This window comes from Taurulus bubalis, assembly GCF_910589615.1.
Source record: "Taurulus bubalis genome assembly, chromosome: 16".
Lineage (NCBI taxonomy): Eukaryota > Metazoa > Chordata > Actinopteri > Perciformes > Cottidae > Taurulus > Taurulus bubalis.
In genome coordinates, this window is record NC_136604.1 from 23,929,830 (window position 1) to 23,942,494 (window position 12,665).

Genomic DNA, 12,665 nt, shown 5'->3' on the forward strand with positions numbered 1-12,665 from the left:
AACTGAATCAGCAGCTTAAACTTTATTGATCAGTGAATTAAAAACACATTTTCTTTGTAAACATCATGAAGCTCATAATGTTCAGCAGGACTTAAAACAGATTCTTCTCTTTATGAGTTATAAAAGTCCGATGACGCGTCCTGTGTCGTGATTGGTCGGCTTTACTCCGATGTCATCCGTCAGTTGATTGGCTCGTACGAAGCCGCCGCCCTCTTCCGGAGGCAGACGCAGGCTCCGCCCATCAGCAGGAGGATCATGGGAGTTCCCAAACCGACCGCCATCAGGGAGAGAACCAGCGGGGAGAACGCGTCGAGGGGAGGAGAACCGACGCCCAGCAGAACCGTCCTGAGGGGAAGAGAACTGTCAGAACCAGTGACCCGTCAGAACCAGTGAGATGGAACCAGTGCAGCGTCAACGGACCAGCTGAGGAACTTGGTGCTGTTGTAGAACGGTTCTCCCGCCAGGCCGAAGCTCGCGTTGAGTCCGAACGCCTGCGGTTCTGCGTAGAACCCTCGGATCAGAGCGGACGACGCCGCCGTCCTCGCGCCGCTCTGAGGCCGGGGGTCGGAGTGCCGGCACGGCGTGGCGAACTCCAGAGCCGGGTCGGCCCGCCGGTACGCCACCGGCTTCCACTGGAGGAACCCTAGAACCCCAGAGGAACCGTTCAGGGACGACACCCACTGGGACACCTGGGGTCAAAGGTCACGGTTACACAGGTCCACTGGGCCTATTGATCACCTAACATTGACGATTGATCACCTTGAACATTAACTATTGATTTATTGATCACCTTGAACATTAACTATTGATCTATTGATCACCTTGAACATTGACTATTGATCTATTGATCACCTTGAACATTGATCTATTGATCACCTCGAACATGGACTATTGATCACCTCGAACATGGACTATTGATCACCTTGAATATTGAGGGCGTGAACTCGTCGTCAATCGATCGGAGGACCTCCACCCGGCTCAGAGGGTTAGCCCCGCCCACCGCCTGCAGCTCCAATAAGAAGCGGGAACGAGTTGCCCGCGGCGGCACGCCATCAAGCCACACCCTCAACTGGGAGGAGTTAGCCGTGTGGAGGAGGCGGGGCCAGGACTGATCCCGCCCCTCTGACGCAAACACAGAGAGCTGGAGAATAAAAACACATTCAGTTCTAATGATTAAACTCAAACTACAATAAACCACGTCAGATGTGGTTTATTGTAGTTTGATCATTAAAACTTGATGTGTGTTGACGTCTGACCTGCAGGCAGAGCGTTCCGTTGGAGAACCCGGCGGCGGCGCCGCACAGCAGCGAGCTCGGACCCGACAGGTTGAGGCGAGACCAGCTGAAGTCCTGCAGCTCGTACGGAGGGAAGAGGTCAGAGGTCGGCTCGGCCGTGTCGTTCACGTCATCGTACTCCAGCAGCTGAAAGACATGCAGACCAACGTGTCGTTCTCCTCCGTCAGAGAATCACACAGAACCACATAGATTTAAGGTGGACTGACTGGTGGTGGTAGATTTAAGGTGGACTGACCCTGCTGAACACGATGGCAGAGCTGTACAGGATGCTGCTCTCTGGCTCCACCTTCAGGCTGCCGCTGGCGTTACGAGCTTCAAACTGAGTCCAGTTCACCTGAGAGAGAAACACCAGAACATCAGAGAGGAAGAGGATGAAGAGCTGGTGAGGAAGAGGAGCAGACCGTGACAGAGGAGGATGAAGAGGTGGTGAGGAAGAGGAGCAGACCGTGACAGAGGAGGATGAAGAGTTGGTGTGGACCAGCAGCAGCGTGGGCGCCCCCTGGCTGCAGAACAGGAAGTGCAGCGTGTCGTTGTCTCCGACGGATCTCACGTGCAGCAGGTCGCCACCGGGAGGCGCCGACGGGGAGCCGGGGTTCAGTTCTACCGACAACTAGAAAGTAAATATATGAAATCAAAGCATGTTATCAGTTTTATATTAATATCCTGTTCATATTAAAATAAAAAGTATATAAAGTTATAACTGTAACTCTACATTAAGAGTACTTACATAATGTTGGTAATACTCCTGTACTGTGTACTACAATATTAAATGCAGTATATTACTTTGAGTTTACCTCAAAAGTACCTGAAGTCTGTCAAACGAAGTAAAAGTACAAGTGGGTAAAGTACCACAAAGTAAAGTACTTGAGTAAATGTACTTTGATTTGTTCTGATTTAAAGTTAAATAAACAAAAGTTCAAGTTTTAAAAATAATTAAATTGAAGAAAAAAATGATCGACACAAAGTGCGATTAGTTAATGTAATTTAGTTAAATATAGAAGTAAATAAATGTTCACAACAGAAGGAACTAGCTTCCGGTTTCTTTAACAGAGTTTACAGACATTGACGCTCATAATATTTACTCACGTTTCTTCCAGAAGTTTCTGCGCTGAACGAACTTTGACACAAACTGAAAACAGAGAACAGAAGAACGAGAGAAGAAGAAAGAGAAGGAGAAGAAGGAAAAGGTCCGCAGCTCCGGTTCTTCGCTGCCGCCATCTTTGTTGTGGCCGAGCGGAGGCCGGTCACATGACCAAATCCCGTATGACCCGCCCACTCGGCCTCTGATTGGCTTACCGTATTGTCCCTCTGACCAATACCAACGGAGGAACCAAGTATCAGCCAATCAGAGGCGGGGGGGGGGGGTCCTCCTTGAGCGGTCAGCTGACCCGTAAACAACTTTATTAGCTCAAAGATTCGTTTACAATCAGCGTGACGTCATAAAAGCGTTGAAGACAAAAGAACAATGGAACATTATAATGAAATCAATAAACCAATCAGAGCTGAGGAGATTAAACCTTTAAGGTTATTGATTAGTTACCGACTTCCATGTTGGTCCTCGTTGTGTTTTACATGTGGATGTAAAAGATAAACGGTATAAAGCCTTTATAACTTTATGTCCTCCAGAAACATTTAAAACAGTTTCAACCGTTGTCTAAACCGAGTTTAACTGATGACAAACAGACTAGCTAACGTTCAGGTCTAGTGAGGCTCTGGTGGGGTGCAGGTCTGGTGGGGGATCTAGTGGGGTGCAGGTCTGGTGGGGATCTGGTGGGGTGCAGGTCTGGTGGGGGATCTGGTGGGGTGCAGGTCTGGTGGGGGATCTAGTGGGGTGCAGGTCTGGTGGGGATCTGGTGGGGTGCAGGTCTGGTGGGGGATCTGGTGGGGTGCAGGTCTGGTGAGGATCTGGTGGGGTGCAGGTCTGGTGGGGTGCAGGTCTGGTGGGGGATCTGGTGGGGTGCAGGTCTGGTGGGGGATCTAGTGGGGTGCAGGTCTAGTGAGGCTCTGGTTGGGTGCAGGTCTGGTGAGGATCTGGTGGGGTGCAGGTCTGGTGGGGAGCAGGTCTGGTGGGGGTCTGGTGGGGTGCAGGTCTGGTGGGGATCTGGTGGGGTGCAGGTCTGGTGGGGGATCTAGTGGGGTGCAGGTCTAGTGAGGCTCTGGTTGGGTGCAGGTCTGGTGAGGATCTGGTGGGGTGCAGGTCTGGTGGGGAGCAGGTCTGGTGGGGGTCTGGTGGGGTGCAGGTCTGGTGGGGGATCTGGTGGGGTGCAGGTCTGGTGGGGGATCTAGTGGGGTGCAGGTCTAGTGAGGCTCTGGTTGGGTGCAGGTCTGGTGAGGATCTGGTGGGGTGCAGGTCTGGTGGGGAGCAGGTCTGGTGGGGGTCTGGTGGGGTGCAGGTCTGGTGGGGATCTGGTGGGGTGCAGGTCTGGTGGGGGATCTAGTGGGGTGCAGGTCTGGTGAGGATCTGGTGGGGTGCAGGTCTGGTGGGGGATCTAGTGGGGTGCAGGTCTGGTGGGGGATCTAGTGGGGTGCAGGTCTGGTGGGGGATCTAGTGGGGTGCAGGTCTGGTGGGGGATCTAGTGGGGTGCAGGTCTAGTGAGGCTCTGGTTGGGTGCAGGTCTGGTGAGGATCTGGTGGGGTGCAGGTCTGGTGGGGATCTGGTGGGGTGCAGGTCTGGTGGGGATCTGGTGGGGTGCAGGTCTGGTGGGGGATCTGGTGGGGTGCAGGTCTGGTGGGGGATCTAGTGGGGTGCAGGTCTGGTGGGGGATCTGGTGGGGTGCAGGTCTGGTGGGGGATCTGGTGGGGTGCAGGTCTGGTGGGGGTCTGGTGGGGTGCAGGTCTGGTGGGGGTCTGGTGGGGTGCAGGTCTGGTGGGGGTCTGGTGGGGTGCAGGTCTGGTGGGGGTCTGGTGGGGATCTGGTGGGCTCATCTGACGTTCACACAAAGACTTTAACGTGTCAGAAATTAAACCAGAAACAAGTTTAACTTTGAGTTTTATTGAGTCATCTGGTCTACACACAGACAGACACACACAGAGAGAGACAGACTGGTGGAGTGGCTCTGATGTGGATCATGAGGATCTGGATCATGAGATCTACTCGGCTCCCTGTCCTCCCGTCTGACCGTCTTTGTCTTTCTTCTTGTGACCAGAGACGATGTCATCGATGCGCAGCAGCAAGATGGCCGTCTGTAGAGAGAGACAGGTCAGTATCACCACCATCACCCCCACCCCCACCAGCTCTCACCCCCACCAGCTCTCACCCCCACCAGCTCTCACCCCCACCAGCTCTCACCCCCACCAGCTCTCACCTCCACAGCCGTCTTGTAGGTCTGAGCCTTGACGGCCAGCGGCTCCCAGATGCCCAGAGCCATCATGTCGGCCAGGCAGCCGGTCTCTCCGTCCACGCCCCAGTTCACGCTGTCCTCCTGGGTGTGCTTAGCCTGAGGACAGAGGGTCAGAGGTCAACACGGGCCAAGGTCACGAGCAACGAGGTCATCGCCACGGAAACGTAACCACGCACCCTCAGGGAGGTCAGCACCCGGATGGTGGACGCCCCGCAGTTCTGGATCAGGGTGCGCGGCACCACCTCCAGGGCCTGGGCCACGGCGCGGTACGGCCACTGCTCCATGCCCGTCAGCGAACGGGATCGCTCCATCAGCCGCTTGGACACGCCCATCTCTGTGGCCCCGCCTCCTGGCAGCAGGCTGGGCTCCAGCAGCACGTTGCGGCACACCTGCATGGCATCCTGCAGGTTACGCTCCACTTCCTGTAAGGCAATGAAGGTAGTGTAAGCGTCACGTGTAGCATGAAGGTAGTGTAAGCGTCACGTGTAGCATGAAGGTAGTGTAAGCGTCACGTGTAGCATGAAGGTAGTGTAAGCGTCACGTGTAGCATGAAGGTAGTGTAAGCGTCACGTGTAGCATGAAGGTAGTGTAAGCGTCACGTGTAGCATGAAGGTAGTGTAAGCGTCACGTGTAGCATGAAGGTAGTGTAAGCGTCACGTGTAGCATGGTGACGTGCAGCGGGTGAAAGCAGTGGAGGCGACGTGCAGCGGGTGAAAGCAGTGGAGGCGACGTGCAGCGGGTGAAAGCAGTGGAGGCGACGTGCAGCGGGTGAAAGCAGTGGAGGCGAGGTGGATGGAAGGAGAGTCTCACGGCCAGGATCTCCTTGCTCGCCCCTCTCAGCAGGATGGTGCAGGCCTTGGGGTCTTTGCACTCGGTGACGAAGGTGAAATACTCATCGCCGATCTTCTTCACTTCAAACAGACCCGCCCTGGTACCGACGTCTTCCTCACGCAGCTCGTCGGTCCGGCTGGCGATACGAGCCCCGCACGCCCTGAGAGAGGGAGAGAGGTTATTTCGCTGCTTCCTGCCAGCCCATTGGCTGCTTCCTGCCAGCCCATTGGCTGCTTCCTGCCAGCCCATTGGCTGCAGGTGAGCATTACCTGCCGATGCGATTGTTGTCGGTCTTCCTCACACGGCGGATGGCGGTGATGTTGGCCTTCATCAGGTAATGCTGAGCCAGGTCTGAGAACAGAGCAGGGGCTCAACAACCTGAACAGTCTGACGGCCAGGTGTGTGTGTGTGTGTGTGTGTGTGTGTGTGTGTGTGTGTGTGTGTGTGTGTGTGTGTGTGTGTGTGTGTGTGTGTGTGTGTACCTGAGACTCCCTTCTCAGTGAACACCAGGTCTGGCTTCAGGCGGATGACGTCCTCACAGATGTGTTGAATGTATTCTTCCTCCATCTGCAGGATTCTGGCAAAGTCTTCCTCCTTACTGATCTCAATGTCCGTCTGCAGAGACAACAACAACGTGTCATATAGATATACACACACACACACACACACGTGTACTTGCATGTATATTTGTGTGTACTTGTACCTGGCTCTCGCCCTTCTTGTACTCCAGGGAGCAGTCCAGCAGGATGATGCGAGGGTCTTTGATGGAGCGTCTCATTCTGGGATGAGTCACGTCTTTGTTCACCATAACGCCTTTCAGCACACACGAGTCCTCGATGATGCCGCCCGGCACCTGAAGGCAACACAGAGTTACAGCGGGGCCCTGAAGGCAACACGGAGACACAGCGGGGCCCTGAAGGCAACACGGAGACACAGCGGGGCCCTGAAGGCAACACGGAGACACAGCGGGGCCCTGAAAGCAACACGGAGACACAGCGGGGCCCTGAAGGCAACACGGAGACACAGCGGGGCCCTGAAGGCAACACGGAGACACAGCGGGGCCCTGAAGGCAACACGGAGACACAGCGGGGCCCTGAAGGCAACACGGAGACACAGCGGGGCCCTGAAGGCAACACGCGGCCCACCTTCTCCACTTTGGCGTACTGCTTGATGTCGATCTCCTTGCGGCCGTTGTCCTCGCGCTCCACGGTGCGCACGGCGTCCAGCGCGATGCCGCAGGCCAGCTGGGACCAGCGGCTCAGCGCCTTGGTGTTGATGGCCGAGTGCAGGATCTTCAGCATCATGGAGCGGTCCGACGTGTCCACGGGGGTGCTGAGGGGGAGCAGAGGTCAAGGGGGTCAAGGGGGAACAGAGGAACCAGGAACCCGGCGGCCACCAGGAACCAAGAGGAACCGGCGTCGGAGCGTACCTGAGCTCCTTCAGCGTCTCCAGCATGTCCTCCAGAGCCTGCCTGTAGGCGCTGATCACCACGGTGGGATGCATCTGCTGCTCCAGGAACTGCTCTGCTACAGACAGCATCTCCCCAGCTACACACACACACAGTCAGATTCATGTACTACTACTACCACTAGAACTACTAGTACCACTAGTACTACCAGTACCACCAACCCACCCAGGATGATGACAGACGTGGTCCCGTCTCCCACCTCTTCATCTTGGGTGCGGCTGATCTCGATCATGGATTTGGCCGCAGGATGCTGAACCTGGATCTGTTGCCATGGAGACATGTCTACTCACTGGTGCTAACTCACTGGTCACAACACTGCTAACTCACTGGTGCTAACTGTACTAACCCACTGGTGCTAACTGTACTAACTCACTGGTGCTAACTCACTGGTGCTAACTGTACTAACTCACTGGTGCTAACTCACTGGTGCTAACTCACTGGTCACAACACTGCTAACTCACTGGTGCTAACTGTGCTAACTCACTGGTGCTAACTCACTGGTCACAACAGTGCTAACTCACTGGTGCCAACTGTACTAACTCCCTGGTGCTAACTGTGCTAACAGTGCTAACTCCCTGGTGCCAACTGTGCTAACTCCCTGGTGCTAACTGTGCTAACTCCCTGGTGCCAACTGTGCTAACTCCCTGGTGCCAACTGTGCTAACTCCCTGGTGCCAACTGTGCTAACTCCCTGGTGCCAACTGTGCTAACTCCCTGGTGCCAACTGTGCTAACTCCCTGGTGCCAACTGTGCTAACTCCCTGGTGCCAACTGTGCTAACTCCCTGGTGCTAACAGTGCTAACTCCCTGGTGCCAACTGTGCTAACTCCCTGGTGCCAACTGTGCTAACTCCCTGGTGCCAACTGTGCTAACTCCCTGGTGCCAACTGTGCTAACTCCCTGGTGCCAACTGTGCTAACTCACCGGTGCCAACTGGTGCTAACTCCCTGGTGCTAACAGTGCTAACTCACCGGTGCCAACTGGTGCTAACTCACCGGTGCCAACTGGTGCTAACTCACCGGTGCCAACTGGTGCTAACTCACCGGTGCCAACTGGTGCTAACTCACCGGTGCCAACTGGTGCTAACTCACCGGTGCCAACTCACCTCTCTCAGGATGGCGTTTCCATCGTTGGTCATCACGATGCCCCCCATGGGGTCGAGCAACATCTACACAGACACAATCAGCAGAGATGCATTAGACTGGAGCAACACATTGATTATTGATAATCACGGATTGATTATTGATCAACAACACGTATGAGGGCTGACCTTCATCATGGCCCGAGGGCCGAGGCAGGTCCTGATCACATCAGCGATGGTCTGAAACACAAACACACAAGTTATTACATGTAACACACACATACATGTATATGTACACACACGTATATGTATGTGTACACACATACCACACGGACGGACATACGATTTGAGCCAGGCGCAGTATCTCCCCCCCGACTGCGTGGCCCAGTGCATGATGGGAAAGGCCTGGCTGTCTCACATCAGAGAGCTGATTGGCTCTTAGATCTGACAGCAAACACCACGTGTTGTAGAAAATCCTTAACGCTGGATTGTTGACTATTAGTCTCATGTTTAATCTAAAAACATTTCTCGTGTGGTTGATAATAAATCGTGTTTATAAAACACATCTAATCCAGTAGTCATATATTTCACAGGCAGACATAAAAGAACAAAGGATGCAGCTACACACATTAATATATTTATATGAATGAATCCAAACGGGATCTGTAAACTACTACAAGTAGAGCCCCTCCTCTTCCTCTTCCTCCTCCTCCTCCTCCTCGAGCTTCAGGACTGACCTTGGCAGCGTTGATGTTCCCGGCCTGGACTTTACGTCCTGACTCTCTCTTGATGTTCTGATCTGAGGAACACAAGTACAGCGTTACTCTGGGCTCAGACCCTCTGACCACCGGGTCCCAGAACCCGACGTGTAGTATTTAAACCAACAATGAGAACACAAAGCATACAGTAAACCTTAAATGACACAAATGAATGAGACAATAGTTTGATTAAAAGAATAAACATTTATATAGATGCCTGTATGCATGCCTGCTTATATTTGGAGTATTTCTTTGAAAAGCATATTCATTATTTCAAACTCGGCGTAAATGAGTCATGAACACATGAACATAACACATTTACATGACTTTTACTAAACTTTGTGTTTCATTATTTTCAAGGACTTTTCCCAGGTCTGGAAATCACCATTTTAAACTCATAAACTAAAAACTAAATAAAGGGCCGTTCACCCAGAGAACCCTGGTACCGGTACTGTTGAGAACCCCGGTACCGTACAGAACCTGTCACTACGTTCATAGATCCTGACCAATTGAGGAAGAGGCTGGCGCTCTGCCTCTCATCAAAAGGTCACGTGATCGGTCCCTCAATAACTGATCAATAGGTCACGTGATCGGTCCCTCAGCAGCAGTCTCATGAGGGCGTGGTCACCTCAATATACCACGCGACTGTCTCAGACAGCATGCTAACGTTAGCTTAGCGGAATCAGACCTACGCAGCAGCGTGATGGAGGTAACGGGGTTACCCTGGAGGGTAATAACGGGCTCACCTGGAGCTCGGTATTGCCTTCCAGGTTAACCGTTACCTCCCTCACGGAGGCATGATGAGGCATGATGGAGGTATCCGGCCTCGTGCTAATACCACGGCCGCACGGAGCCGTAAAGGAGACTTCACTTCAGAGAAATAGAGCGGAGTGTAAACGGAGTCACTGAGCTAACAGACATAACGAGTTAGCTTAGCATAGCTTCTCACCACACCGGGTGTAGCCGGTAGCTTAATATAGCACCTCATCACGCTGGGTGTAGCGGTTAGCTTAGCACACCACCACGCTGGGTGTAGCGGTTAGCGTAGCACACCACGCTGGGTGTAGCTGTTAGCTCGATGATGCTAGCCGGGCTCGCCTTTGTTTCGCGGCTGTGCCGGTGACCGGCCACAGCCCGCGGCGTGACGGCGCCCTGCCGGCCGCGCGCTGTTAGCGGCCCGCGTGCCGCTGCCTCGCACGGGTCGGTACTCACTCAGCACGAGAACCTGCTGGCCCATCATCTTCACGGAGAGCAGCGGAGTGTCGGCCTGGAAGGTTCTGGAGGTTCGAGAGCAGGGACGTCTCAAGCGCCAAGGGCGGGAACACACCACGAGCCCAGCCAATCAGCGGAGAGGATCAGGATGACTGACAGGCGCGTCCACCAATTGAGTCAATGAGCTGAAAGAGTTCAAACTAAGCTCCGCCTTTTATGGTGACGACCAATAAGACTCCATCATTCATAATCGACTTTATATTGATATATATATTATTATAACAGCATAGTATGTATGTATTGTAATATATACATATATTATAATATATATTATAGTATGTATTGTATATTATAATACATACATACTATAACATCTAAACATATTATAGCATGTACATATTATAGTATATTGTATATGATCAAATATATTATAATACATACAAACTATGATAGATAATATGTATGTATTACGATAGTATATTACAGTATATCTGATATATAATATGCATGTATTATGATAGTATATTGTACATCACAGTACATTTATGATATATAATATACATTTCTACATAATGTACCTGGAATACTGTAATTATATTAAACTCATGTATCTCAGTGTTAACAGGCCTTTTATTGATCAATTGTGATCTCAATAGATTCATTATAATCATCATCATCATCATCACATGAGACATTCAATATGATAGGAAATATTAAACAGACACTGAGATATCAGAGATTTATTAAATACTCTGGTAAAAAAGCTCATTAGATTTTAACAACAAAACACAATTAAATCAATAAATATATAAACATGAAATCAATAAATATATAAACATGATGAAATCAATAAATAATGATGAAAACAATAAAAATACAAAACATGATGAAATCAATAAATCATGATGAAATCAATAAATATATAAATCATAATGAAATCAATAAATATACAAAACATGTAGAAATCAATAAATATATAAACGTGATGAAATTAATAAATCATGATGAAATCCATAAATATACAAAACATGTAGAAATCAATAAATATATAAACATGATGAAATCTATAAATCACGATGACTCAATAAATATATAAACATGATGAAATCAATAAATAATGATGAAATCAATAAATATATAAACCTGATGAAATTAATAAATCATGATGAATCAATAAATATATAAACATGATGAAATCAATAAATCATGATGAAATCAATAAATCATGATGAAATCAAGAAATATATAAAACATGATGACTCAATAAATATATAAACATGATGAAATCAATAAATCATGATGAAATCAATAAATATATAAACATGACTCAGTAAATATATAAACATGATGAAATCAATAAACATATCAGAGTGAATATTAAGGTAAATAAACAGATGGAATCAGAGACGATGGTTTTATTTACGTTGTAAAAAGTCAACAAACACAAACAACCTGATTTAAAACGATAAAGACTGAACTCATCATGCTCGATCTGTTGCACTACGATACCCAGAATGCCTTGCAACACCCTCCCATGTATTGGTCCACCACGTAATTGTCCCCAAATAAAAAAACATTCAGCAGCAGACCGGTGACGTCACCACGACATCACAGTGACGGAGGACTCTGATTGGACGTCTCAGGTCCGGACCGGCTGATTGGACGGAAACCTCAAAGCTCCGTCTTCCAACCGCCAATCAGCAGGCGGTGGCTCGCCTCGCTCTTCAGGAACTTCAGGAAGTCTCTGAGCTCCCGCCCACCCTGAGGACGAGTCACGAGAGAGAGAGAGAGAGAGAGAGAGAGAGAGAGAGAGAGAGAGAGAGAGAGAGAGTGTAAACCAAGGAGCTGGACTGTACCACTAACCCACCATCCTAACCCGGTCATCCTACTACCACTGAAGAACTACTAGTCATCCTACTACCATTGATGAACTACTAGTCATCCTACTACCATTGATGAACTACTAGTCATCCTACTACCACTGATGAACTACTAGTCATCCTACTACCATTGAACAACTACTAGTCATCCTAGTACATTAAATAACGACTAATCCTCCTACTACCATTGATGAACTACTAGTCATCCTAGTACATTGAATAACTACTAGTCATCCTACCATTGATGAACAACTAGTCATCCTAATACATTGATGAACTACTAGTCATCCTAGTACATTGATGAACTACTAGTCATCCTAATACATTGATGAACTACTAGTCATCCTAATACATTGAAGAACTACGAGTCATCCTACTACCATTGATGAACTAAGAGTCATCCTACCATCATTGAACAACTACTAGTCATCCTACTACCATTGAACAACTACTAGTCATCCTACTACCATTGATGAACTACTAGTCATCCTAGTACCATTGAAGAACTACTAGTCATCCTACTACCATTGATGAACTACTAGTCATCCTACTACCATTGATGAACTACTAGTTATCCTACTACCATTGAACAACTACTAGTCATCCTAGTACATTGAATAACGACTAATCATCCTACTACCATTGATGAACTACTAGTCATCCTAGTAAATTGAAGAACTACGAGTAATCCTACTACCATTGATGAACTACTAGTCATCCTAATACATTGATGAACTACTAGTCATCCTAGTACATTGAATAACTACTAGTCATCCTACCATTGATGAACTACTAGTCATCC

At 49.6% G+C, this 12,665-nt stretch overlaps 3 protein-coding genes across 3 annotated transcripts in view; all 3 read right to left on the minus strand.

Annotated features, from left to right (window-relative positions):
- Positions 1-8: 8 nt before the first annotated feature.
- Positions 9-2,515, minus strand: glmp (glycosylated lysosomal membrane protein). The gene is made up of 7 exons (XM_079231625.1): positions 2,382-2,515; positions 1,741-1,905; positions 1,531-1,629; positions 1,257-1,421; positions 923-1,141; positions 421-689; positions 9-345 (listed from the first exon to the last, which is right to left on the minus strand). The coding sequence occupies exons 1-7, from the start codon at positions 2,511-2,513 to the stop codon at positions 180-182; spliced, it is 1,215 nt and encodes a 404-aa protein (XP_079087751.1). The 5' UTR covers positions 2,514-2,515; the 3' UTR covers positions 9-179.
- A 1,761-nt stretch (positions 2,516-4,276) lies between these two features.
- cct3 (chaperonin containing TCP1, subunit 3 (gamma)) lies at positions 4,277-10,062 on the minus strand. The gene is made up of 14 exons (XM_079231710.1): positions 9,984-10,062; positions 8,751-8,812; positions 8,203-8,253; positions 8,038-8,100; positions 7,101-7,197; positions 6,897-7,014; positions 6,613-6,799; positions 6,171-6,320; positions 5,950-6,082; positions 5,737-5,818; positions 5,447-5,627; positions 4,813-5,058; positions 4,601-4,732; positions 4,277-4,478 (listed from the first exon to the last, which is right to left on the minus strand). Exons 1-14 carry the CDS (start codon positions 10,009-10,011, stop codon positions 4,386-4,388), a joined length of 1,623 nt encoding a protein of 540 aa, XP_079087836.1. The 5' UTR covers positions 10,012-10,062; the 3' UTR covers positions 4,277-4,385.
- A 1,181-nt stretch (positions 10,063-11,243) lies between these two features.
- LOC306749000 (protein disulfide-isomerase A3-like) overlaps positions 11,244-12,665 on the minus strand; it is a 13,798-nt gene continuing 12,376 nt past the window's right edge. The window contains exon 13 of the mRNA XM_079232241.1: positions 11,244-11,744. Within this exon, the coding sequence (XP_079088367.1) occupies positions 11,655-11,744 (90 nt within the window). The 3' untranslated portion in view covers positions 11,244-11,654. The remainder of the gene's footprint in view (positions 11,745-12,665) is intronic.

Excerpts from the sequence above, each read along its gene's own strand:
- glmp (XM_079231625.1), bottom strand. The coding sequence starts at position 2,513 with ATGGCGGCAGCGAAGAACCGGAGCTGCGGACCTTTTCCTTCTTCTCCT. Across the intron at positions 1,422-1,530 it reads CTGCCATCGTGTTCAGCAGG|CTGCTGGAGTACGATGACGT; the intron begins GTCAGTCCACCT and ends CATGTCTTTCAG. Across the intron at positions 1,142-1,256 it reads ACGGAACGCTCTGCCTGCAG|CTCTCTGTGTTTGCGTCAGA; the intron begins GTCAGACGTCAA and ends TTTATTCTCCAG.
- cct3 (XM_079231710.1), bottom strand. The coding sequence starts at position 10,011 with ATGATGGGCCAGCAGGTTCTCGTGCTGA. Across the intron at positions 7,015-7,100 it reads CACGTCTGTCATCATCCTGG|CTGGGGAGATGCTGTCTGTA; the intron begins GTGGGTTGGTGG and ends GTGTGTGTGTAG. Across the intron at positions 4,733-4,812 it reads GGGTGCTGACCTCCCTGAGG|GCTAAGCACACCCAGGAGGA; the intron begins GTGCGTGGTTAC and ends CTCTGTCCTCAG.